The 19611-nt window shown below is 45.2% G+C and overlaps 1 protein-coding gene across 1 annotated transcript in view; it reads left to right on the forward strand.

Annotated features, from left to right (window-relative positions):
- The window catches only part of LOC126199354 (probable cytochrome P450 6a20), a 152357-nt gene that overhangs the window by 37893 nt on the left and 94853 nt on the right, over positions 1 to 19611 (forward strand). The window contains exon 2 of the mRNA XM_049936215.1: positions 12742 to 12961. Coding sequence (XP_049792172.1) covers positions 12765 to 12961 — 197 coding nt within the window. The 5' untranslated portion in view covers positions 12742 to 12764. The remainder of the gene's footprint in view (positions 1 to 12741; positions 12962 to 19611) is intronic.

The following is a 19611-nucleotide window of genomic DNA, read 5'->3' on the forward strand; positions in this document are numbered from 1 at the left end:
TGTTAAGATCCAATGGATACAGTTAACGTTCAGTTGTGCATCGGCAACTACTACTGGACTCCGTGGAAAGCTTCCAAGCACAGACAGTTTGCAGCGTTAATCCACTGGACAGAAGTCGTCATGGTGTCTGATGTATTCAATCCCGATGCAGTTTCTGTGTTTCATTATCAATGTGAATGTCCAAGGGTTATTGTAAATCTGCAGTGGTCCATCGGAAACAACTGTTTGACTCCCAATACAGGTTCCAAACACAGACCGTTTGAAGCGTTACTCGCGTGGACAGAAGTCGGCATGGTGCAAGTTGTATTCAATACCGATACAATCCGATGCAAAATGTGGAGGTCCATGTGTTACAGTAAACCTGCAGTGGTTCATTGGAGAATATTACTGGACTCTCAGGAAAGTTTCCAAGCACAGACCATTCGCAGCGTTACACCCCTGGCCAGTAGGGTGTCTGGAACCAGTTATATTGAATCCCGATGCAGTTTCTGTTATTCATCGTCAATGTGAAGGTCTAAGGGATACAGTAAACCTGCAGTGGTGCATCGGAAACAACTACCGGACTCCCAGGAAGAGGTCGAAGCTCAGACCGTTTGCAGCGTTACTCGCCTAGACAGGAGTCGGCATGGAGGCTGTTGTATTCCATGGAGAGGCAGTTTCTCTGTTTCATGGACAATGAGAAGGTCCAAGGGTTACAGTAAACCTGCAGTGGTCCATCGGAAACTACAACTGGGCTCCCACGAATGGTTCCAAGATCAGACCGTTTAAGGCGTTACTCCCCTGGACAGAAGTCATCATGGTGCCTCTTATATTCAAATCCGATGCAATTTATGTGTTTCATCGTCAAAGTGAAGCTCCAAGGGTTACAGTAAACCTGCTGTGATGCATCAAAAACCACTACTTCACACCCAATAAGTATTCCAACTTCAGATCATTTGAGGCATATTCGCCTGTACATAAGGCACCATGGTGCCTGTTGTATTCAATCTCAATGCAATTTCTGTGTTTCATTGGCGATGTGAAGGTCCAAGGTTTACAGTAAACATGCAGTGGTGCATCGGAAACTACAGCTGGACTCCCACGATAGTTTCCAAGCACAGTCCGTTTCACGCGTTACTCCCCTTTACAGAAAATCTCATGGTGCCTATTGTTTTCAATCCTGATGCAGTTTCTGGGATTCACCGTCAATGTAAAGGTTCAAGGTTTACAGTAAACCTATGGTTGTGCATCGGAAACCACCACTGGACTCCCAGTAAGGGTTCCAAGCACAGATCATTTGCAGCGTCACTCGCCTGGACAGAAGTCGGCATGGTGCCTGTTGTTTTGAGTCCCGATGCAATTTTTGTGTCTCATCTTGAATGTGAAGGTCCAAGGGTTACAGCAAAACTGCAGTGGTGTATCAGAAACAACTACTGGACTCCCAGGAAGGACTCCAAGCACAGACCGTTTGAAGAGCTACTCGTCTGCATTCAACGCCGATGCAATTTCTGTGTATCATCGTCAATGTGAAGGTCGAAGGGTTACAGTATATCTGCAGTGGTACATCCTAAACTACTACTTCACTCCCAAAAACGTACCCAAGCACAGAGCGTTTCAAACCTTACTCCGCTGGACAGAAGTCAGCATGTCAATCCAGATGCACTTTATGTGTTTCATCGTCATGCGAAGGTCCAAGGGTTACAGTAAACCTGCTGCGGTGAATCAGAAACAACTACTTCACTCCCAATAAATGATCCGTTTGAGGCTTTACTCGCCTGTACAGAAGGCGGTATGATGTTTGTTGTACTCAGTCCCAATGTAATTTCTGTGTTTCATTTTCGATGTGAAAGTATAAGGGTAACAGTAAACAAGCAGTAGTGTATCGGAAACTACTTCTGGACTCCCACGAAAGTTTCCAAGCGCAGTCCGTTTTAAGTGTTACTCCTCTTTACAGAAATTGGCATGGTGCCTATTGTATTCAATCCTGATGTAGTTTCTGAGATTCATCGTCAATGTGAAGGTCCAAGGTTTACAGTAAACCTACAGTAGTGCATCGGAAACCACTACTGGACTCCCAGGAAAGGTTCCAAGCACAGATCTTTTGCAGTGTTACCCGCCTGGGCAGTAGTCGGCATGGTGCTTGTTGTATTGAGTCCTGATGCAATTTCTGTGTCTCATCGTCAATCTGGAGGTCCAAGGGCTACAGTAAACCTGCAGTGGTACATCAGAAACAACTACTGGTCTCCCCCCTCCCCCCCCCCCCCCTGCGTGTAAGAATATCCCTGCGGTATTCCTGCCTGTCGGAAGGATTCTCAATAGTTTCGGCCTTATGTGATGGTCCCCTCTTGGGTTTGACCTCCATCTCTCTAAATTCTTCCGAAGAGCGAGCCAACTGGGGAAGGGCGCCTTAAATGGTGCAGTGTATCCGTCGTGCGTTGAGACCTTTAGCCGGCTTTCTCGTCGTCGCAATGCTGTCTCGCTCGTTTTCCATCTCTTGGGTGCGATTACCACTATGCACTGTGCAGTGTTGCTTTTTGCTGAGTCGAAGACCTTGGACATTTTTGCACCCAAGATCCAGCACGGTATCCAGTCCGTTGTGGTGGGGCCACCATGGACCCTATTGGTTGTATAGCCCCCTGACAACACAGGGATCGCTCTGCTGATGCTTGCGCCGTTAACTCCCCACGTATGCCAACGAGTAGATGCCTATCTCACTGAGGCATTGGGACTCCCGGCAATGGCCATCCTGCCATATTGCCCTTGCTGAGGCTGGGTGGCGCCCGTGGGGAGGGCCCTTGGTCGGAGTGGGTGGCATCAGGGCGGATGATGAGGCGTGCCCCCCAACTTAGAGCGTCGAGATGTGCATTTAGCCCGGCGCGTTCATCGGGGTCCGAGGTATAAGCAGGTTGCTACCGGTGCCTTCATCTATTTATGCCCAAGGCAGGATTAGATAGAACCTGCGACCGTAGCAGCAGCGTAGTTACAGGCTGAAAGGCCTAGAACCGCTCGGCCACACAGCCCGGCTCTATAGTTATTCTCGCTCACACTCAATTCTTTACATCAGTCACGCGCATCCCCGCGTAGCCAGAAAAAAATGTTCAAATGTGTGTGAAATCTTATGGGACTTAACTACTAAGGTCATGAGTCCCTAAGCTTACACACTACTTAGCCTAAACTATCCTAAGGACAAACACACACACCCGTGCCCGAGGGAGGACTTGAACCTCCGCCGGAACCAGCCGCATAGTCCATGACTGCAGCGCCTAAGACCGCTCGGCTAATCCCCCGCGGCGCGTAGTCAGACACCCACGCGACCCGAACTAGTCAGAACATGGTTTCCGCGGACGGAGCGGTGTCATTTTTGTCTTAAGTACAAAGCGTAAAATTTTGCTTCCACCGTTTGCCGATAGGTGGTGACAACGGTAAGTAGCGGTCGAAAGAAACAGATCGCAGACGTCAGGCAGTTAGCTTGGACCTCGGTCATTCAAAAATCAGTCGATTTGTGTCTGCATCGCAAAGCTGTTCTTGATTGAAAATGTCAGTTTACGAGCCTAATTCTCGTCATTTGCGGTAGCTGTTACGGTTATGTTTCAATATGAAGAAAACAGCGGCTGAGTCTCATAAAATGCTCTTAGGTACGTATGGTAAGGACGCTATTAGTGAAAGAAGCTAAAGTGAGTGGTTTCAGGGCTTCAAGAACGGTGATTTTAACGTCGTAGACCGGCATAGTGGTGGAAGAGAGAATGTTTTCGAAGATGCAGAATTGGAGACGTTGCTGAGTGAAGACTCGCCTCAAACTCCAGAAGAACTGTCACGATTAGTGAGAGTGACACAGCAAACCATTTCAAAAGTCTCAAGGCTATGGGCATGATTCAGAAAGAAGGAATTTGGGTCCCGTGTGAGCTGAAACCAAGAGACGTTGAACGGCGTTTGCGTGTTTGTGAACAGTTGCTTGAGAGGCAAACACGCAAGGGATTTTTGCATCGTATTGTGACCGGGGACGAAAAATGGGTTCATTACGATAACCCTAAACGTAAAAAATCATGGGGACATCCCGACCATGCTTCCACGTCGACGGCCAAACCGAATATTCACGGCTCCAAGATCATGCTCTGCATTTGGTGGGACCAGCTCGGCGACATGTACTATGAGGTGTTAAAACCAAGTGAAACAATCACAGGTGCTCGGTATCGAACGAAATTAATACGTTTGAGCACAGCATTAAAAGACAAACGGCCGCAATACAGCGAGTGGCACGATAAAGTGATTTTGCAGCACGACAACGCTCGACCCCACGTTGCAAAAGACGTCAAAACATACTTGGAAACGTTGAAATGGAAAGTCCTACAACACCCGCCGTATTCTCCAGACGTTGCTCCCTCTGACTACCACCGGTTTAAATCAATGGCGTATGGACTGGCTGACCAACACTTCCGATCTCATGAAGAAGTCACGAGTTGGATCGATTCGTAGATTGCTTCAAAAGATGAACAATTTTTTCGACGCCTGATTCGTACACTGCCCAAAACATGGGAGAAAGTAGTGAGCAGCGATGGAAAATACTTTGAGTGATACATGTGTAACCAATTTGTTTCATTAAAGCCTCAAATGTTGGGGAAAAGGTGGAAGCAAAGTTGTACACCTTGTAGTAAGATCTAGCTACCGATTATCAGATTAAAAGAAAGCGGAAGTTAAAAGAGTCCTTTAACATTTTTCAAAATTAACTTAAAGTTCAATCCATTACTACAAGTTAACTTAGTTAATAACGTTTAAAGCTATGGAGACAAGTATCCAAAAGGAGAGTGCGACAGTACGACGGCGCTTGGGCACTTTGGACTCTCAATACGGCGACCAGTGATACGGTTTACCTTTATGCGGCGGCTGATTGTGAACAGATGTGCCAACAATAGCGAGGCCAACGACAACACTGTACGGCACTCTCCTCATGTTAACAGGTGTGTGCCCTGGTGTCTGGTTGTAATAGCCAAACCGTAGCCTGTACGTGAGAGTTCTTGAATGGAGGTGTGCAAATCCGTTACACCACACAAACGTTCTCTAGAGGACTCCTACCTGGTATCTTCTAAAGATGCCCGTCAGGCAACAGATGACAGCACCAGGTCGTGGCCTCGGTGAGCTGTTGTGGCGCTGTTGCGTTAAAACTATACAAAAGTGAGGAGGAAAGCAATAAATGCCATGGTTTACCACGGTCTGTAAGTCTTGCAACAGCACTGTCTTCAGACGAAATTCCATCTGAACTCTTTGTTTAATGTCATACCTATCACTTCTTGGTACGTTAATCTAATAATGCCTAACCACATCTTAAAGTAATAAGGTCGTCCTTAGCGATGCTTTTGTCAAAACTTATTCCGCGCGGCAGCGCTTTCGGTCGTCACATTCGCGTGCGATTACGATGCGTTTAGTAATGTCATTTTCTACAATAATTGAGTGTTTCCATCACTATTGCAACCGTCTACTTTGTCCGTTGCCCTGATATTATTTTTAATAAACAATTAATACTATTTTACAACAACTGAGGAGAGCCACCAGTGGTACGACTCTAGCAGCCGACACTGCTCAAGCGTCTTAACCAATCACAACAAAGGAAGTTCTGTGCTATTATATATAGCTAAAGTATTGCTGAGAGTGTTGAACAGAAGGCTCTATGGCGCATGGTATAAATGGACTAGAGAGAAAACATCGGATTTAGGGAACAGGAGATGCTATTGGACTGTTAAAAATCATAGGCGAAAGGAATACTGAGAAAGGTAGAGAAATTTCTACTGTTTTTGTTGATTTGGGAAAAGCTTTTGACAGAGTACAATGGAACAAGCTGATGGCTATTTCGAAGAGGAAAGGACTAAATTTGAAGGAGAGACGACTGGTACAGAACCTATGTTTACAACAGAAAGTAGGAATAGGGATCAGAAATGAAATATCGGAAGGACGCCGCACTAAAAGGGACATTAGGGAAAATTGTTGCCTCTCCCGTTTATTGTTATACTTGGAATAGATTGTTATGATAGGCGTAGATGGAAATATTTGCTGTTGACGCGGTATTAGTGGCAGGAAGTGAACCAACTATAAGCAAAATGCTAAAGTATCTGAATGAAGCTAATGTGAAATATGGGATGAGAATTAATGCAGCAAAAACGCAGTATGGTAATCAGCAAAGGAAGGAGACTGGCAAATATTAAGATAGGACCAGCTATTATTAGCCTTGTAAGAACGTTTAAATATCACGGAAGTACGATCACTGAAGATATGAGACACCATCAGAAGGTGAATACTTGCATTGCTACAGCGAAGGAGGTATTCAATAGAAAGAGGTGATTATTATGTGGAAAACCAGATAAAGGGCTGAGCATAAGACTTGGCAAGTGTTTTGCCTGGAGTGTCGCACTGTGTGGGCAGAAACGTGGACACTGAGACGAAAGGATGAAAAAAAGAACTAGAAGCATTTGAGATGTAGATATGGAAGAGAATGGAGAAGATAAGCTGGAGGGAAAGAGTGAGTAACGAAGTGTGGGAGGAGATTGAGAGGAGAGAAGAGATACCAGATGATAGACGACATCAAAGGAAGCGTAAATTACGCGAACCTGAAGAGTATGGGAGGGTGGTAGGAGACAGGAGAGAGTGGAGATTTATCAAGTGAAAACCTGTCTACGAGCAGAATGACGATGATTATCATGATGATGATGATGACGATATACAGCGGAGCCTTACTTAGCCAATAGCAAACCAGAACGTTGTCTCCATGTGGGTGACGCCGGGTCACGACATCAAAATGCCACACTGGAATCTTCTACTCAGAGTGTAAGTCTTGTGAGATATTTGAGCATATTACGAATATTCGACACCCATTTTACAAAAGTGTTATCAATGGACACAGGAGTGGCGCCATATGCCGGTTCTGCGTTCAGCATCACGATGGACGTATCCATGTGAGAACCTCCGAGGGGAACGAATGTTCTCTGATGACATTCTTGTTCGTTATATGGGAACAGCACATGGCGTGGTGGTTTGGGGTGCCTCTGGTTGCACGATACGATCATCTTTGGTTTCCATAGCTGTTAATTTGGACAGCAGAAGGAGTTACAATGCTGACATGTTAAGGAAAGTGGTTGCATTCTATCATTGTGATAATTGCTGACGGAAATAAGATCACAACACCAAGAAGGTGTTTACGACATAAACGAAAGTTGGTCGGTGTGTTTCTACACCTGAAAGATGATGTCTATTCTGATTTCACTCCAATCGTATGAGAGTGGCGGTTACTGCGCTTGAGGATCCAAATCAGGTTTGCTTTAAATCCATGCTATAACGATCGTGAGCGTTAGTTACCTTTCAGACTGGACGCGCTGAGCTGATGTTAGCCAAGAATGCCTTTAAGACAACGAAGACGCCATTATTAATATCTCACTGAGTTTGAACGAGCTCGTGTAGTAGGTATCCTTCTGCGATACTGCAGAAAGGCGTGCTAAGTTTGTAGCCACTGTACATGACTGCTGGCAGCGGTGGTCACGAGAAAGTACGGTTGCAAGACCGGGTTCTCGACGGTCACGTGGCACTACCGAGAGGGAAGACTGTCGTGTTCGGCGTATGGCTGCGGCGTATCGTACTGCATCTGCAACAAAAATCTGAGCGGCAGTTGGCACCACGGTGACACAACGAATCGTTACAAATCGGGTGCTTCAAGGACAGCTTCGAACCCCAAATCAGCCATTTGCTACTTCAGTGGTGTCAAGTGAGAGCTCATTGGGGGTCAGGGTGGAAATCTGTTGTGTTTTCTGATGAAAGCTAGTTCTGCCTCGGTGACAGCGATGGCCGTGTGTTGGTTAGAAGGTGACCAGGTGAGGGTCTGCAAGCAACCTGTCTACGTCCTGGACACACTGAACGTACACCTGGCGTGATGGTCTGGGATGCGATTTCGTACGTCGGCAGGAGCACTCTCGTGTTTATCCCACGCACCTTGACTGCAAAAGTGTACGTCAACCTGGTGATTCGACCTGTTTTGGTGTCGTTAATGAACAGCATTACAGGGAGTGTTTTCCAACAGGGTAACACTCGCATACTTACCGCTGTTGGAATCCAACATCCTCTATAGGATGTCGACATGTTGCCTTGGCGTGCTCAATCACTAGATATGTCACCAATCGATCGCATGTGAAACATCATCGGACGACAACTCCAGCACCATAGGCATGGAACACCTTCTCACAAACTGTCATCCGGCAGCTGTAAAAGACAGTGAATGCACGTTTTCATGTTAGCATTCAACAGTGTGTCCGTTACAAGGGTTATCATTATATTTGCTGTTGTGACTTGGCAAGACAGCCAAGCCACTAGGAGGTGAAGCCGAAAGGCACGCGTTTAAGCTCACGCAGGCTGGCGTGAGGTCTGGAGCAGTTAAAGGATTTGAGTCTAGCAAATAAAGTACGTTGCTGTTGGAATACTTAACTTTAATCCATAATTGGTGAACATCGGTCTGACGGTACATGCATCACAAGATAAATAGCAATTGATTATGGCGCCTTGCTAGGTCGTAGCAAATGACGTAGCTGAAGGCTATGCTAACTATCGTCTCGGCAAATGAGAGCGTAATTTGTCAGTGAACCATCGCTAGCAAAGTCGGATGTACAACTGGGGCGAGTGCTAGGAAGTCTCTCTAGACCTGCCGTGTGGCGGCGCTCGGTCTGCAATCACTGATAGTGGCGACACGCGGGTCCGACGTATACTAATGGACCGCGGCCGATTTAAAGGCTACCACCTAGCAAGTGTGGTGTCTGGCGGTGACACCACATTTGCAATGACTTGACTCACGCTTACTTTAACCTGTGATGTTGCAATGTCAATCACATAAACATGTTATGTAGACAAATATTTCTCGAAATTTCATTACTCTCCATTAATTATTATTGCTGTTGCGTTTTTTTCCCGACAGTGTTATCTTTCAACAAGAACACGCACGAACTTAGACTCGCCGTGCAGCATATTGCTGCCAGAGGTACTACATTTCTCACTCTGTATACACCCAAATCAGCTTCAAATTTAGTTATATGTTCATCCTACTACAATGTATCTGTACAATAAACAAAATTTGGTATTCTTCTCGGTTTGGCATTTTAATATCCAGCATCCCAGACACTTTGGCTTGTAGCACCCAATTTACCCAAATGACATTGGTAATGAGTGGTGAATGGACACGAGGAGACAGGACAAACTTTTGAGTACCGTTCGTAAGCGTTTCCTTTTGGTTGCTGATTTCAGCTTACTGCAATTTGTTGATGAAGGGTCGTAAACTTCTCGTCTCCTCAGTACATTTATATGACGGACTGAGTGAGCAGCAGTATGCAGCTGTTTGCTAATGTCGTTGTGGTACAAGGGAGGATGTCGCCGTTGAGTGATTGCAGGAGGATACACGAAGTTTTAAACAGAATTTTGCAGTTGGTGTGATGAATGACAGCTAGCTCTAAATATATAGAAACGGAAGTTAATACAACAGTAGTGGTAACACCGGTTCCCGTCAGATCAGCGAAGTTAAGCGCTGTCGGGTTGGGCCAGCACTTGGATGGGTGACCATCCGGTCTGCCGAGCGCTGTTGGCAAGCGGGGTGCACTCAGCCCTTGTGAGGCAAACTGAGGAGCTACTTGATTGAGAAGTAGCGGCTCCGGTCTCGGAAACTGACATACGGCCGGGAGACTGGTGTGCTGACCACAGGCCTATCCATATCCTCATCCAGTGACGCCTAAGGTCTGACACGGCGGTCGGTCGGTACCCTTGGGCCTTCATGATCTGTTCGGGAGGAGTTTAGTTTAGTAGAATTAATACAAATGAGTAGGACACAGACTCCTATAATGTTCGAATACAGCCTCAGCAGTGTGCTGCTTGAGACAGTCACATTGGTCGACTATGTAGGCCTAAGGCTGCAAAGCGATATGTAATGGAGCGGGCACGTAAGGACAGTAATAGGGAAGGCGAATGGTCGATGTCGATTTATTGGGAGAATTTATAGAAAGTGTAGTTCATCATGAACGAGAGCCTATATAGAACACTAGTTGGACCCATTCTTGAGTATTTATCGACTGTTTGGTATCCCCACCAGGGCAGAGGCACGCTGCTAGATTTGTTACAAGTCGGTCCGTTCAACTCTCGAGTATTGTGGAGGTGATTCATGAACTCAAATGGGAATCCTTTAAGGGTAGACGACGTTCTTTACGTGAAACACTGTTGAGAAAGAGAGCCGATATTTGAGGCCGACTGCAGAAATATTCTACTGCCGCCAACGTACATTTCGTGTAAGGACCAAGAAGATAAGACAAATTAAGGCTCGTACTGAGGCCCATAGACAGTCGTTACCCCCTCCCTCGATTTGCGAGTGAAACAGGAAAGGGAATGACTGGCAGTGGTACAACGTACTCTCCACCATACACCATGCAGTAGCTTGCGGAGTACGTATAAATATGTTGACGAATAGAATTGACGTCAGGTTCTACACCCAATTTGAAAACTTTATTGACATTGGTTAAATTAGCAAAGTACAGGTCGTATGCAAGCTGTGTATTATTTGGACATGATTCCCCCAATCGAACAGTGTACTAAGTTTTAAAATATGCAGTGGATAATACTTATGTAATCAATAGTAATGGCCGCACTGAGTTCTGCAATTTATACCGGCGGTAGATGGTGATTTCATCGAGTAACATCCTACTCCCATCTCCTACTGTTCTGTGCTCATACTACACTCCTGGAAATTGAAATAAGAACACCGTGAATTCATTGTCCCAGGAAGGGGAAACTTTATTGACACATTCCTGGGGTCAGATACATCACATGATCACACTGACAGAACCACAGGCACATAGACACAGGCAACAGAGCATGCACAATGTCGGCACTAGTACAGTGTATATCCACCTTTCGCAGCAATGCAGGCCTCCCATGGAGACGATCGTAGAGATGCTGGATGTAGTCCTGTGGAACGGCTTGCCATGCCATTTCCACCTGGCGCCTCAGTTGGACCAGCGTTCGTGCTGGACGTGCAGACCGCGTGAGACGACGATTCATCCAGTCCCAAACATGCTCAATGGGGGCCAGATCCGGAGATCTTGCTGGCCAGGGTAGTTGACTTACACCTTCTAGAGCACGTTGGGTGGCACGGGATACATGCGGACGTGCATTGTCCTGTTGGAACAGCAAGTTCCCTTGCAGGTCTAGGAATGGAAGAACGATGGGTTCGATGACGGTTTGGATGTCCCGTGCACTATTCAGTGTCCCCTCGACGATCACCAGTGGTGTACGGCCAGTGTAGGAGATCGCTCCCCACACCATGATGCCGGGTGTTGGCCCTGTGTGCCTCGGTCGTATGCAGTCCTGATTGTGGCGCTCACCTGCACGGCGCCAAACACGCATACGACCATCATTGGCACCAAGGCAGAAGCGACTCTCATCGCTGAAGACGACACGTCTCCATTCGTCCCTCCATTCACGCCTGTCGCGACACCACTGGAGGCGGGCTGCACGATGTTGGGGCGTGAGCGGAAGACGGCCTAACGGTGTGCGGGACCGTAGCCCAGCTTCATGGAGACGGTTGCGAATGGTCCTCGCCGATACCCCAGGAGCAACAGTGTCCCTAATTTGCTGGGAAGTGGCGGTGCAGTCCCCTACGGCACTGCGTAGGATCCTACGGTCTTGGCGTGCATCCGTGCGTCGCTGCGGTCCGGTCCCAGGTCGACGGGCACGTGCACCTTCCGCCGACCACTGGCGACAACATCGATGTACTGTGGAGACCTCACGCCCCACGTGTTGAGCAATTCGGCGGTACGTCCACCCGGCCTCCCGCATGCCCACTATACGCCCTCGCTCAAAGTCCGTCAACTGCACATACAGTTCACGTCCACGCTGTCGCGGCATGCTACCAGTGTTAAAGACTGCGATGGAGCTCCGTATGCCACGGCAAACTGGCTGACACTGACGGCGGCGGTGCACAAATGCTGCGCAGCTAGCGCCATTCGACAGCCAACACCGCGGTTCCTGGTGTGTCCGCTGTGCCGTGCGTGTGATCATTGCTTGTACAGCCCTCTCGCAGTGTCCGGAGCAAGTATGGTGGGTCTGACACACCGGTGTCAATGTGTTCTTTTTTCCATTTCCAGGAGTGTATTAATTGTCACTGCTGCCTCCAAGAATGATTTATCAGAAGAATTACACAACCAGGATTCATTACTCCAACTTCGTCCGAACAAGCCTCAGAAGGCCCGACGGTGCCTATCTGTCGTCATGTCAGCCGATAAGCGACATTGGATGCGGATATGGAGGGACATGTTGTCAGCACACTGCTCTCATAGCGGTTGTCAGGTTTCGTGATAGGAGCCACCACCTCTCAGTCAAGCAGCTCCTCAATTATCTCCACAAGAAGTGAGTGCATCCCGCTTGCCAGTAACACTCAGTGAACTCGGACGGTCACCGATACATGTGCTAGCCAAGGCCGACAGCGCTTAACTTCGGTGATCTGACGGGAACCGGTGTTACCATTGCGGCAAGGTCGTTGGCCAGTATCTATTAGGGGTACGACAAAAGCTTCTTGAGTCCGATTTAGGACGGGAAGGTTCCCTAAAAATCTTTTCCATAACTGCTCACTGAAATGCTATGATGTATTCTCTATCTAGTCAAAGCATTTGAACATTATCAAAATAAAATGACTGATAACATCAATGGGGAGTAATTTGCCATTTCAATATTGTACTTCTCTTGTTTGTTTTTCAGCAGTTTTGTGGTAGACTGCGACCGCCATGTCCCTCGACTGGTGCACTACAGGCGCCCTGGTGGTTCTTGCAATGTGGCTGCTGTGGAAGTACCTGTCGTGGAACCACGGCTACTGGCAGAGACTGGGGGTTCCCTGCCCAGAACCATCTGTGCCATTTGGAAACATGAAACATGCAATGCTCGGCAATAAACACATCACGGAGGTCATCAGAGACATCTACTGGTAAGTTGAAGAAAGGACTAATATCCTGTAATTGAAATTTCACGTTTATGGTGTGTCCTAGACCTCTGGGTCAAAATTGTCCAGGTGACAAAGGATCCTAAGTTAATTGTTGGGAGACAAAGACCTGATACATAACACTTTGTTTTCCATACACAACTTACACAACTATAGCCCCGATCCACGCCAGTATCAGTGCTTGCATGAAAACGGCGCATAAGATACTGTCGCAGTTGTTCGGAGATACACGCTCTCTGTCATAGGATCAGGCAGGAAGTTAGAACCCTATCTCTTGCTTTTTAGTTCCTACTCGGGTGTCATACACCATTGCCCTCATGTAATCATATAGGAGAAATTCCATAGAAAGAAGCTGTTCTGTGCTGTTCTGTGCTGTGCTGTGCATGTGATAGCCACATCTCCAGTGGCGGGTATATTAATTTCCAAGCGCGTTAGTGCCTGACGTCGATAAATTACCATTCTCCACGAATCGTTGCAGGAAATGTCGAATGAGCGTCCCTAACGTGCGCTGTTGAAATGGATTGTCCGCAAATCAATATCTTTTAGTTTATCTTGTGTATCAAAGCCAACAGTTGAGATTATTGCTCGTGATTAGGCATGGATATTGCGGCAGTTGGAAGAGTAGAGGTAACGAGATGACTTTAACACACAATTTTTATCAAACGAAAACTATCTTCTTCGAGAATTAACAAAATAGCAGTTTGACAAACTGAACTTAGTTCCTGAGGCATGGGCATTAGAACAACACGATAAGTGAAATATAGGCAAAGAAACTAGTAAACCTGCCTAATATCGTGTAGGACCCCCGCGAGCACGCAGAAGTGCCGCAACACGACGTGGCATGGACTCGACATTGAAGTAATGCTGGAGGGAACTGACACCATGAATCCTTCAGGGCTGTCCATAAATCCGTAAGAGTACGAGGGGTGGAGATCTCTTCTGAAGAGCACGTTGCAAGGAATCCCGCTGTATCAATTCTGGATGTATGGGGTGTCGCATTGTCGTGCTGGAATCGCCCGAGTTCGTCGGAATGCACAATGGACATGAATGGATGCAGGTGATCAGACAGGATACTTATATACGTGTCACCTGTCTAGACGTATTGGGGTCCTATATCACTATATCTCCCCAACTGCACACGCACCACACCATTACAGAGCCTGCACCAGCTTGAACAGTCCTCTACTGACATGCAGGTTCCGTGGATTCATGAGCTTGTCTCTATACCTGTACACGTCTATCCACTCGATACAATTTAAAACGGGACTCGTCCGACGAGGCAACATGTTTTCAGTCATCAGAAGCCCAATGTTGGTGCTGACGGGCCCAGATGCGTAAAGCTTTGTGTCGTACTATCACCAAAGGTACACGAGTGGGCCTTCGGCTCTGAAAGCCCATATCAATGAGACTTCGTTGAATGGTTTGTACGCTGACACTTGTTGATGGGCCAGCACTGAAATCTGCAGCGATTTGAGGAAGAGTTGCACTTCTCTTACATTGAACGATTCTCTTCAGTCGTCGTTGGTACCGTTCTCGCAGGATCTTTTTCCGGCCACAGCGATGTCGGAGATTTGATGTTTTACCGGATTCCTGATATTCACGGTACACTCGTGAAATGGTCATGTGGGAAAATCCCCGCTCCATACTACCTCGGAGATGCTGTGTCCCGTCGCTCGTGCACCGACTATAACACCACGTTCAAACTCACTTAAATGTCAATAATTTGCCATTGTATCAGCAGTAACCGATATAACAACTGCACCAGACACTTGTTGTCTTATATAGGCATTGCCGACTGCAGCGCCGTATTCTGCCTGTTTACATATCTCTGTATTTGAATACGCATGCCTATACCAGTTTCTCTGGCGCTCCAGTGTAGTTTCTTCAGTAATTTGAAATAAACACTGACCCACTGACAATGAAACTGGAAGAAACAACAATATTCGGCTTCTTGGCCAATAAATACAGTGATCAAAAAATAAAGTAGCGTGCGAACAGTAAATATGAAAAGCAGCCCTCAGATTGAACTGAACTTTTATACATTTACACTTAAACTAAGTAGTAGATCTACTAACAACTCTCTTCACCAGTTATTCATTATTAGCAATACTAGTACCAACCAACTCGAATGATACCTACGCAAAATTAGCAACTCTCTGTACAACAGCACATTCAGTTCTGGTTACGTTCGCAGAGTAATAATACCGGACAAAGTTAACACCACTCTCGTTTCTATAAAACAAATTCACGTTCTGCACGCGAGCAAACACAGTAACCTCAGTACACCACACTGTGCACACAGTCCTTCCGTCTGAAGAAGTATGACTGACAGATCGTTGCACTTCCACTGTTAGTCACAACAGCTTTAATTCTATAGATCAGCCACTATTTTTTAAACATTGCCCTAGCCTTACTACTTTGCAGTAGGAAAATAAATAGCGCACGTACAGCCGACATAGTCGAACCGTCACACACCGCGACAGAGAACACCTGCTTCTTCAGGTTGGGGTTTGAGACGACAGGTTTACAGCCCATCGCCCATAAAAAAGCCATTAAATGAAAAATTTCTCAACAAAGTCTCAGAAACGGACTGTCAAACAAGTAAACGAAAATTGTCATAGAAACACACTTTACCGTTAGGAACGTGGAATTTTCAAGGGATTTCAACAGAAGGAGAAGTATTTAAAGAATTTGATCTGTAGGCTATGGACATAAAATCTGTCACAGAGACAGATGTTTCGAAAGAAAAACAAGCCCCAGGAGGAGTATCCCACGAAGTTAAGTACAAAAATCTATAAAATCTTGGGACCAAATCAATCACAAACTCTTGAAAATGGACATCGATGTGAGAAATCTTTGTTTGGTACTCATAACTGCGTATGCCACAGTGGACGATACGGTAACTACTGAGAAAGCCAATGTCTTTTTTGATTCGACGACAGCTCTGGAAAAGGTTGGAAATCGGAAGGCGTTGTTTCTCATTGTTAACCTAAGTGCAGATAGGTTCCAAATTTAATGATCAAGTGGTAGGACGTTACGGAGAATCTATTGTGAATAACAATGATGAAAGGCTAATTCATTTATGTGAACAATGGAAACAAAAAAATCTAATGGATGGTTTTCAAATTAAGATATTCACAAATGTACATCGACGCAATCCACACGTAGCCTAAAATCGATCACTGATTATATTGTCATACCGAAAACTGAACCGAAAATCTCCGACATCATGATCATATGTGGCCCAGAATGTGGGTCAGACCTTTCTTAGCCATAGCGAAAACTTATTTTCCCTACAAAATCAGACCCGCATCATAATAGACCAGGTGACGAAAATGGAACTCCATTAAATAATATCAAGTACATTATGAGAGTTTGAGAAATTACGCAGCTACATTCTTGTACCAGATGATGCTAGCTACGAAACTGGACAGAATGAGAGAAGGATCACAAAATGTAATGTCCAATAATATTAAAACATGTATACACAAAGCTGCAAATGAAACGCTTGAGTAAAATTAGTCTAACAAAGATATGCGAAAGTAACACAGTGGTGGAGTGAAGAGAGGTAAAAGATAAGAAGAAAGCTAAAACTTCCTGGAAGATTAAAACTGTGTACCGGACCGCCACTCGAAGAAGGGACCTTTGCCTTATGTGGGCAAGTGCTCTACTATCTGAGCTACCCAAACACGACTCACAATCCGTCCAGACAGCTTTACTTCAGCCAGTACCTCATCTTCTACCTTCCATACTTCACAGAAATTCTGCTGCGAAACTTGCAAGACCAGCACTCCTGGAAGAAACGATATTACAGAGATATGACTTAGCCACAGCCTGTGAAATTGTTTCAAGAAAGAATTTTTACTCCGCAGTGCAGCGTGTGCTCATATGAAACTGAAAATTCAGTCCGGAAACAGTCCACCAGAGTCAGTCCACCTGAGCCATGTCTTCGCAATATCTTTTCTTCCGGGAGCGCTAGTCTTGCAAGTTTCATAGGAGAGTATCTGTGGAGTTGGGAGATAGATGAGTTACTGTTGAAAGTATAGCTGTGAGGACAAGTTTTAAGTTGTGCTTGGGTAGCTCAGTTGGTAGAGCACTTGCCCGTCAAAGGAAAGATCTCGAGTCTTTGTTGGGAAACACAGTTTTAATCTACCAGGAAGTTTCTTATCAGCGCACACACTACATAGCTACGTAGTGAAAATTCTTTCTGGAGAAGAAAACTGTTTTTGAGAAACAGTTAACTACACAGCTACACTCAAGATAGATTAAAGTATTATGACAAAAGCAGAAGGATACAGAAAAAAGTAACGGAGTTTAAAAATAAGTACTGGAAAGAGAGACGACAAGATATCACCCTAGAAACATGGAAGATAATGAAAGAAATGCGAACACAACATAAAGACATCGCAGGGAAGAGTCTTATTTCTATGGAGGAGTAGAAAACCTATTACGAAACGCCGGCCGAAGTGGCCGAGCGGTTCTAGGCGCTATAGTCTGGAACCGCGCGACCGCTACGGTCACAGGTTCGAATCCTGCCTCGGGCAAGGATGTGTGTGATGTCCTTAGGTTAGTTAGGTTTAAGTAGTTCTAAGTTCTAGGGAACTGACGACCTCAGCAGTTAAGTCCCATAATGCTCAGAGCCATCTGAACCATTTTTTTATTACGAAACTTTGCTAACGGAAAACAGTGCAGAATTCATATCCAATTATGTAAACATCCCGCTAACTCAACAATACCTTAACAACAAATACTAGTACACCCAACAAATGAAAAATGGGGAACTGCAGGCTTGGGAGATGTAGTAGCTGTAGAAATTCTGGCAGAAATATTTAATAGTTGTTTAAATTTTGAGGACTGCCAAATGAACGGATAAAGCAATTATTTGAACAATATTTTAAAATGATAGCCGACGCGATGGTGCAAACTCTGGAAGAATTAGCGTTATTTGAGCGTTATTTGTACTGCAGTACACCACCAGCCAGAAGCAAGAGGGTTGCCATGCGCCACCGCCTGCACCAGACATTCATGGTATGAAGATGATCTGATAAAAAGATCTAAACCGGTCACCATATTAAATAAGATATGCGATCAAGACTATTTCCAATTTATTTAGGCCGAGCAGTGTCGAAAACCATTGTTGTCGTAAACTTAAAAGTTTGATCGTGGTTTTTTCAAAGTAGAGCACCTGTGTAAGATTACTGACTCTCATTGATGTGCGATCGTCATGGCTAGGCACTGATAGCTGGTAATGAGATAGTGAGCGTATGTTGCCAATACATTATGTTATCGGGATACCAGAAGACTTCTGAGGAAAATCCCAGAGGTGAAAGATCGAGTTGCAACAAGACGTTGAAGTTGAATGTGATGCGAAATCACCCATACCCATAATTTTAGTTCATGTTCTTAATGCAAGAGGAATAATGATTTAAGTGCTTTTTTGAGCCTTAGATAAACAGCACAGTATTTATTTATCCATTCATTATACTCCAGTTTCTTGGTAATAACAATGCACCATTACAGATGAAATTCAGATTAATGTAATTATTATGTCAATCATTTTGAGTGTGCCTTTGTCTTAAATTTAATGTTTAGTCGATTTCATTTTTATTTTTATTTTTTATTCCTACTACTATCAGTCTAACGTTTCAGTGACTACCTGTGCGCTAGTTACATGCGGTTTTCCTACGGCAACTTTTCCCATTCTCAGTTCGGCCCCCTTTACTGACACAGGAAAAAAATCTTAGGTTTTCATTACGTTAAATTTGGTTTTACTAATTCTATTACTATTTCTGTCGTTTCGTTGTGTTAGCTCAGTTAAATCAACTATAACTACAACTACATATTCAACAACTATCACTACTAGAAATATTAGTAGGATACCACCCCATGATCGTACTACAGAACCAACTAGAACTGAAACTTATGCTGCTTGCATTATATTCCTGCTTCCATTACGTTTGATTCGTCTGGGACGCTCACTGTCGGAGCACAAGAACAGTTAATTAATATATTGTCTCATATCGCTGCATTTGTTTTCTCTTCGCAGTAGCCTGAGAAACACAAATACACACACACACACACACACACACACACACACACACACGCACGCACACTATCCTATTATTGGAGAGTATCGTACTTATTTACTTACTTATTGGCCGGTGCTATAGTCCTTGTAGAACATTGGCCTCCTTTGTCACTTTCCTCCATTCTTCTCTGTCCACAGCTTTCCTTCTCCAATTCCTGATTCCCATTGCTTTGTGATCCTTCTCCATATCATCAAGCCCCTTTTTCCTGAATCTCCCTCTTCTCTTTCTCCCTTCAGGCTCTCCTATAAACACTTTCTTAACACTTAGCGTTTCTGGAATTCTCTGAGCATGCCCAACCCACAGTACCCTTCCTTGCTTGATTTTCACTACCATATTTATCTGCCCAAAAGTGCTTGTAGTTTTGCATTTGTCCTTATTCTCCAGTTTCCTTCTTCTCTTACTGTCCCAAATATCTTCCTCAAAATCTTCTTTTCCCATCTCAACAACCAGCCTTCCGCCTTTGTGATCACCACCTAGCTTTCCGAACCATACATTAACATAGGACTTAATACAGTGAAATGTATTTGGATTTTTGTATTCCTGCTA

Source organism: Schistocerca nitens, chromosome 8 (genome assembly GCF_023898315.1).
Source record: "Schistocerca nitens isolate TAMUIC-IGC-003100 chromosome 8, iqSchNite1.1, whole genome shotgun sequence".
Lineage (NCBI taxonomy): Eukaryota > Metazoa > Arthropoda > Insecta > Orthoptera > Acrididae > Schistocerca > Schistocerca nitens.